This window comes from Pinus tabuliformis, chromosome 1_2, assembly GCF_031772625.1.
Source record: "Pinus tabuliformis cultivar Carrire ecotype Pingquan chromosome 1_2, CPIR1, whole genome shotgun sequence".
NCBI classification, from domain to species: Eukaryota; Viridiplantae; Streptophyta; class Pinopsida; order Pinales; family Pinaceae; genus Pinus; species Pinus tabuliformis.
In genome coordinates, this window is record NC_142298.1 from 604,497,816 (window position 1) to 604,506,739 (window position 8,924).

At 37.1% G+C, this 8,924-nt stretch overlaps 1 protein-coding gene across 1 annotated transcript; it reads left to right on the plus strand.

Annotated features, from left to right (window-relative positions):
• The first annotated feature begins 1,410 nt into the window (after positions 1-1,410).
• Positions 1,411-8,238, plus strand: LOC149207084 (ABC transporter B family member 15-like). Its single transcript, XM_089395662.1, has 8 exons — positions 1,411-1,919; positions 2,006-2,060; positions 2,165-2,343; positions 2,454-2,914; positions 3,198-3,738; positions 4,212-5,057; positions 6,585-7,582; positions 7,662-8,238. Exons 1-8 carry the CDS (start codon positions 1,680-1,682, stop codon positions 8,026-8,028), a joined length of 3,687 nt encoding a protein of 1,228 aa, XP_089251788.1. The 5' UTR covers positions 1,411-1,679; the 3' UTR covers positions 8,029-8,238.
• Positions 8,239-8,924: the final 686 nt, after the last annotated feature.

The following is an 8,924-nucleotide window of genomic DNA, read 5'->3' on the forward strand; positions in this document are numbered from 1 at the left end:
TGGAGCACATAGAGCAACATCTGGGCACACCACCCTCAGTGGAGGCACTACCAGAGACAACAAAGACCCCGTGCAGGTTGTTTCCATGGAATTAATTTTTTTTGTTTAATTGTTAGAGATTTCCGAAATAACATTGTGTAACATGTGTGATCCGTCCAACGTTTCGCATGGTAACTCCATCCATCCATCTTTTGTTTAAGTTTATGACATGATCCTACTATACTACTATTTTGTTCCTAATGTCTATTTCCATGGTTAGTCAAGGCAACTATTCAACTTTTTTATATTAAATTTTAATTTTCCTAGTACTCAACTACCTTGTACCTCTATGTAGAATAATTTTTTGGCATTAGTTAGGTCTCCCTAGCTAAAGGTTGACTTAAGACTTCTCAATAATTTTTGCAATCTTCAATTTTGAAAGAAATAAAATTTACCCCATACATATATATGATTTATTTCTAAATTGAGCCTTTTGTGATTATAGTTACTTTGTGCTTCCTCTTTAGGACCAATCACATTGAAATTTTTATTGTCATTTTAAATGAGCTAGTGTGGTTTATCATGAAGGCAAAATAATAGACTAGAGTGATTGGTTTGTAACATTCACAATAAAAACCTCAATGTGATAGATATCTCAAAGATAAACATACATATATATATATATATAATTTAATTAATTTTTATGATTTTTTAATTTCAGCAACTTAAGAAGAAGCAATTTGATACTTATCATGAATTGAGTTGTATGTATTATTAATAATATGTATAATTACATTGAAATTTTTATTGTCATTTCAAACTACCCTTATCATCAAGGCAAAATGATGGACCACGGGCTGCTGTGTAACATTCACAATAAAAACCTCAATGTGATGGATATCCCAAAAATAAACAAAAATTATAATTTAATTAATTTTTTATTTTATTTTTTAATTTCACGGCCTTACAAAGAAGCAACTTGATACTTATTATTATAAATGGATGTTTATCAATAATAATAAATGGATGTTTATCAATATTTTTCAGTAATTTAATTAGTTATAATAAAATTAATAATATATATTTTCATGAAGAATAAATTTGTAGGCTTTCATTACAACTACCATTCAATTTTGTTATAACTAGAAGGGGTTTTACTAAAATGTTGTCTACGGAGCTGGTAGGATGGTACAACCTTGGTGGTAGAATCACTTAGATAGTTAAAATGCATGAATTTGGTAAAAAAAAATCCAAAAACTCTGCAGTAGCAGTGTTAGTAGTCGTGTTTGAATCATGTTTTTTTATGATGCAAATAGATTCAGCACCATCAAAAATCTCTAAAACACCGAAAATTTTGAGTTTGATCGCTATAAAGACATCCAAATTTTTGAAATTTGACTGCTGTAACATGGATTTACAATTTTATCATTAGACTACGGCGTTACGTTTACGCTTGACCGAACTTAACTACTGGACATGTCGCGGACATTTTCACGGAGAGGCGTTCCGTTGGCCTTGGTGGTAGCCCGAGCAGACTCATTTGCAGCTGGGGCTTTCTTGCGTACCGTGTATATATATATTTGTGTGTGAGGGAGAAAATGAATTAAAAAGCTCGCTGGCAATAGGGCCACTTTTTGTTCTGGAACGCCCATAACAACCTGAAGAAAGCTTAAAATATATTGGCGAGAGAACCAACAGAGATGTCTAGTTTGGCAGGAAAAACGAAGAAGCCGGAGAAGGATGATGTTTCACATATGCCATCAATTTGGAAACTTTTCCAGTATGCCGATTCAGATGATATGTGGCTTATGGTGTTGGGCACTTTTGGAGCCATCGGAGATGGAATGTCCCTGCCGGCGGTGATGTTTATATTAAGTAATTTGATTGACACAATAGGAAATGGCCCATCTGGAAGTGATTTCATCCATGATATCAACAAGGTAACATATTATTTTAAAAGCTCAGACGCCATGCTAGCCATTTCCATGGATCAAATCATTAATGACGAGAGCTCTGTGTTTTGCAGAACTGTTTATATATCGTGTATTTATCAATTGCTGTCTGGTTTCTTGCGTTTCTAGGTGGGTATAATAACTACTTTCTATTTAGCCCTTTCCAGATCGTTTATGAAAAACAAGATCGTTCAATGCTGCATGTGAATGTGAGTGATTTTTTGATTGATCAGAGGCATTCTGTTGGACTATCACTGGTGAAAGGCAGGCATCTCGGATGCGCGGAAAATATTTGAAAGCGGTATTGAGGCAGGACGAGGGATTCTTTGACACTGAAGGCACAACCACTTCAGAAGTGGTTACCAGTGTTACTAATGATACTCTCGTTATACAGGATGTTTTCTGCGAAAAGGTATGACCCATTCTTCGAATGATGATAAAAAGCGTAATTTAATATAGATTAAATGATTAATAAACATCACCTTCATGATTTCTTACTGATTTCTTTTGGACATTCTCCAGTTACCCAATTTCATGATGAACCTATCTTTCTTCGTCGCTAGTTATTTTGTGGCATTCTATTTGACATGGAAATTGGCAATAGTGGCTTTTCCTTTGGTGATCTTGCTGGTGATTCCCGGAATATTGTATGGCCGAATTTTGGCGGGGATTGCTGATAAATTAAAAGAAGCTTATAACGGAGCCGGTAATACTGCAGAGCAGGCTTTCTCAACAATTAGAACAGTTTTTTCTTTCGTCGGAGAGGAGAACACAATGGCTAAGTTCTCAGACGAGCTTAATGGAACTGTAAAGCTTGGACTCAAGCAAGGTCTTGTGAAAGGCACGGCAATAGGAAGCATAGGAGGAGTTACATTCTGTATATGCTCTTTCACATATTGGTATGGTAGTAGATTGATTATGTATCATGGAGTAAGTGGAGGAAGAGTTATCGTGACTGGAATGTGCTTAATTATGGGTGGATTGTAAGTTTTCTCACTCTGAATTTCGCTCTTTTGATTACTTTCTTTCCAAGAAGCTCAATCAAATTTTTTGCAATAATTGATTTGTTTGCAGAGGTCTAGGTACTGAATTTCTGAAATAATTTAATTGATTTGTTTGCAGAGGTCTAGGTACTGAATTTCTGGAATAATTTAATTGATTTGATTGCAGAGGTCTAGGTACTGAATTTCTGGAATAATTTAATTGATTTGATTGCAGAGGTCTAGGTACTGAATTTCTGGAATAATTTAATTGATTTGATTGCAGAGGTCTAGGTACTGCGCTTCCGAATCTCAGATACTTTTTAGAAGCACTTGTGGCTTGTAAACGGATCTTTGAGATGATTGACAGAGTACCCAGTATTGATTCAGAAGATCCCAAAGGAGAAATATTGAAAGAGGTCATCGGTGAAGTTGAATTTAGAAATGTTGAGTTTGCATATCCATCTCGACCAGAGTCCAAGATATTTCGCAATTTCTGTCTAACCATTCCCGCTAACAAGACCGTTGCGTTGGTGGGAGGAAGTGGGTCAGGCAAATCTACAGCTGTGGCATTAATAGAGAGGTTCTATGATCCACTGGCAGGAGAGATTCTGCTTGATGGGGTGAATATTAAAGCGCTACAGATGAAATGGTTGCGTTCCAAAATTGGTTTAGTAAGTCAAGAACCTGCACTCTTTGCGACATCGATCAAAGAGAACATCTTGTTTGGAAAGGAGGGAGCCAGCATGGACCAGGTTATTGCTGCTGCCAAGTCTTCCCATGCGCACAATTTCATCAGTCAGCTACCAGATGGTTATGACACACAGGTGAGATTTGGTTGATTTGGTTGCAAGTGTCTGTAGGTTGAGGGGTGAGACAGATTGCTGTCATTCTTCCCATTTAGTTTCGATTCTCGAGTTATGACATGTCTTTTTCTTCGCACAGAAAAAACTGCTTTCTATTATAAAATGAGAAAATATATATATCAGAGAGAGAGGGATTTCTCAATTGCCCATGAAAACAGAGAAAATCCATTACCAGTCAGTCCTATAAACATGGATCTGGGATACAATGTCAAAATACCTGCTGATTAAAGATAGGAATCAGCATAGGCCAAGACGAAAGGTCATTATAACATAAAGAAAACCTGCTGAGGATACAGGGGAGTGACAGAGTTATAACATGTCTACTCTCCTGGATTCTGCAAGAACGAGAAGGCAATTTTTTTTTTACTCAACTCCCATCTCTCTCCGGAAAGTACAGTATGTTTCATAATGTTCCTTTGATTTGTGAAATTCAGGTGGGTCAGCGTGGAGTTCAAATTTCGGGAGGGCAAAAGCAACGTATAGCTATTGCAAGAGCTATTATCAAAGATCCTCGACTACTACTTCTGGACGAGGCCACTAGTGCTCTAGATGCCGACTCTGAGAAGGTCGTTCATGAGGCCTTAGACCAAGCTTCAGTCAGCCGTACAACTGTTATAGTTGCTCATCGTCTCTCCACTATCCGCAATGCCGACATGATTGCCGTTGTTCAAGGGGGTCAGGTGATCGAGGCAGGCCCGCATGAAGATCTGATACATCGACCCAACGGAGCATACGCTACTTTGGTGCAACTGCAACAGGCCGCAGCAGATGAGAAAACAGGGGGCCACAATAGGAATTGTAGCTTAGTAAGTAGATCCAGTTCGAACCTATCCGTTTCTGTAATAAATCCAGAACTGTTGGACAATGATACGGTGTCTTCTGTACATTCTGCCCCTTCATTCCGTCGGCTGTTGCTTTTGAATGCTCCGGAGTGGAAGCAAGCTCTATTAGGCTGTTTAGGAGCCTTGGGCTTTGGAGCAGTTCAGCCTGTTTTTTCTCTCTTTGCTGGGGCTATGCTATCTGTATTTTTCTTCAAGGACCATGACGAGATCAGATCCAAAATCAGAGAATACTGCCTCATTTTTGTGGGCTTGGGATTATTCTCCTTCTTAGTAAATATTTTGCAGCATTACAATTTAGCAGCTATGGGGGAATATCTGACGAAAAGGGTCCGGGAGCGGATGATGTCCAAACTTCTTACATTCGAGGTTGGATGGTTCGATCAGGACGAGAATTCTAGCGGAGCTGTTTGCTCCAGACTCGCAACAGACGCTAATGTGGCAAGTATCTGAACTAAATTTTTTAATATTTGTATATGTGATTGTTCAGGTTCATTGGCGTTTAGGGGATTCAACGTCCCGAGAAAGGGTTTCAATTCTCTTTGGAAATTTATGATTTGAACACAGCTAAACTTTGTTTAAAGATTAATCATTTAATTACGGGTCAAGGGTTTAATTCTATTTAGAGATTTCTGATATAAACAGGGCCAAATGGTTTTGTTTGTTTAAAGAGAGATTATTGATTTCATTATAGTGTAAGATTAGATAAACTTTAGTACTCAAATTACTATAGATGGATGGGAGTCCTGGTTCTACAAACAAGAAGGTTAAATATACCCTATTAAACATGTTCCAAAACGAGAAGGTTAAATACACTCCATTAAACATGGTTTAAAAAACTAATATATTTGATTGTGTTATAATTTTTTAGTTTGTAAATTTTAGCAATCATATAATTTTAAAAAAGTAATATACTTGACTGTGTTATAACTTTCTACTTTATAGATTTTAACTAATTATATTAGTTATATGTAAGTGGTTCTTTATTCTTCAAATAAAAAAGTTTTATATACCAATTTAATTTCTTATGAATTTGATTTATACCTGTATTTCTATTCTGTAAATTTTAAATTTTAACAATCATATCAATTATAGGCAAACCAGTATTTATTACCCAAACAATAATCTTATACACCAATTCAATTTCCCATAAAATATGACCTAAAAAAAATACATTTAATTATATTACAATTTTCTACTCTGTAAACTTTAGCAATCATATCAGCTATATGCAAATCATTCTTTCTCCGTAAATAGGTAAACCGCTGATATCAATTCAATTTCCCATGAAACATGACTTTCACAAAGTAGAATAATTGTGCTACAATTTTCTATTTTGCCAATAACTTTAACAATTATATATTTTGTCAATAACTTTAACATTTATAATATAGGCTAAAGCAAGTTTCTTATCCTACCAACCAAAAAGTCTTGTACATTAATTCAATTTACCATTAAACATGATTTTACAGAAAAAATAGCAGTGATGTGTGGTTTACAATTTTTAATGATTAACTTTTGCTATTTGTAATAGAAATTGTTTAATTACTAAATTTTTTTTGAAGATTCGAATTATGTAATTTTTTATTATTTTTGAGTTAAATCTTAATTTTTAAATTGGATTTTTTACTTTATATGAATTCAACACCCTAAAAAATTTTTAAGGCACTTAGATTGTGGAGAGTTCACAAGTCAAATTTGTGATTTTCAGAAAATACCTGCACAATTTTGTGCAATATCGACACAAAAAATGTGCCAAAAACCCTCAAAAAAGTCTAACAAATAACCTACTGCCTTGAGAATTCAGTATCATGAAAAACCCTTAAAAACGCCATTTAAACACCCCATTCAACTCAAACATGTGATTCAGACCAATCCCTTCAGACAAATCCCTACATGACCGGAAAAAATACTAAAAAAAAAAACCTATTTTTTTTTTAACATATAACCTTCGGCTTTGTGATACAGGTGAGATCTCTGGTTGGTGATCGTATATCGCTAATTGTACAAACTGTGTTCGCTGTGGCAGTAGCCTTCACAATGGGTTTGATTATAGCATGGCGGCTTGCAATTATAATGATTGCAGCGCAACCCCTCACAGTACTATGTTTCTACACCAGAAAGGTTCTCCTCAAGACCATGTCTGAAAGGGCTCTCAAAGCTCAAGATCAGGGCAGTCAACTTGCTGCAGAGGCTGTCGCTAACCATCGTACCATCAGCGCATTCTCTTCACAGGAGAAAATTCTATATCTTTTCGAGAAATCTCAAGAGGGCCCACACAGAGATAGCATCAAACAATCTTGGCTTGCAGGAGTAATTCTGGGATCATCGCAATGCATCAATCTATCCAATTGGGCCCTCGATTTTTGGTATGGAGGGCACCTTGTTTACAAAGGTTTTATCACCGCCAAAGCTTTTTTTCAAACCTTCTACATTCTGGTGAGCACTGGACGAGTCATAGCAGACGCAGGAAGTACGAGCAGCGACATTGCTAAAGGCTCTGATGCAGTCAAATCCGTGTTCTGCATCCTGGACAGAGAAAGCGCCATTAACCCAGACGATGACGAGGGCGAGAGGCCGCACAAAATAGAAGGAGATGTGAATTTGAGAAACGTGGACTTCGCTTACCCATCTCGTCCGGATGTCATCATCTTCAAGAACTTCAGCTTGAGGATAAAAGCGGGCACCTCCATGGCCCTTGTTGGACAAAGCGGTTCAGGAAAATCGACCATCATTGGACTGGTTGAAAGATTCTATGACCCACAAAAAGGGACTGTGGGGATCGATGGCAGAGACATCAGGACATTCAATCTGAGGAGTCTGAGAAAACATATAGCTCTGGTAGCTCAGGAGCCCACCCTGTTCGCAGGGAGCATTCGAGACAACATCCTCTATGGAAAAGAGAATGCAAGCGAGACAGAGATCATTGAAGCTGCAAAGGCTGCAAATGCTCATGACTTCATTAGGTAAATACTGCAATTGAAAATTGATCGTTTATATGCATTGTGCTAAGTTTGAGTGAAATTATACTTTGGATTTGTGCAGCTCTTTGGAGGAAGGATACGAAACAAACTGCGGAGACAGAGGAGTGCAACTATCAGGAGGGCAAAAACAGAGGATTGCGATAGCGAGGGCGATCATAAAGAACCCGAGCATTTTATTGCTGGACGAGGCAACGAGCGCATTGGACAGCCAGTCCGAGAAGATCGTTCAGGGGGCACTGGACAGAATTATGGTGGGGAGAACGAGCATTGTGATAGCTCATCGTCTGGCTACCATTCAGAAAGCAGATTCGATTGCTGTGATTCAAGAAGGGAAAGTGATTGAGCAGGGAAGTCATTCATATCTGTTGAGCAAAGGAGAAGGCAGTCCATACTACTCTCTGGTCAATACGGAGCCACACCACCAATAAATTCTCAATGTATTCTTATGCCAGAACCTTTTCACATGGCCCACTCAATAATTTTACGAATTGTTTTTCTGAATTTCAACTCTAGATAAACTCATTTTCCACCCCGTTGAATCCACTTAATCACGACCACATGTGTTTGTACAAAATGATGTGGCTGACTCACAAGTTGTATGTAAGTTGCATCTAATGTTAAGTGGGGATTCCTATTAATATAAATGTTATTTTTTTCTTTGTATTTTTTAATTTGTAATTGTATTGTTTCACAATGACATTGTATATCACTCATGCAATCACTATGAGAGGATGTTTTAATTTCTGGTTTATCAAAAATAATGGTTGGTTGATTAAAATTGTTAAACAATTATTATTATGGAGTTCACGACAATTAATATAAACTAAATATTTATGGAGTTCATGACATTTAATATAAATTAAATTATTTTTCAATGGGGGTGTTTGTGGAGATTTAATATTTGCATTGATGGATGAGCCAAGGGAACACTTGGAGCATTGGTGAGGGCACATGGCTTGGTAAAATTTAATTCATGTGTCTTAGTTGGTGTGCCAATACGTAGGGACGCGAAGTTTATTAACTCTCAGCAAGTATGAAGGAACTCAAAGGGAACACTTGGAGCATTGGTGAGGGCACATGGCTTGGTAAAATTTAATTCATGTGTTTTAGTTGGTGTGCCAATACGTAGGGACGCGAAGTTTATTAACTCTAAGCAGGTATGAAGGAACTCAGTGGTCTATTCATTTAGGGTGGCGAGGACCTCTCCTTGTCTTCCTCTGGTACTTGTTTTCATTGTAAGGTGGGTTGGTTTCGATCTCTGATTTTGCTGGTGAATGCAAATTGGTGGTGTATCTTAGTTGGAGAGCGCTTGCAATGTTTCTTA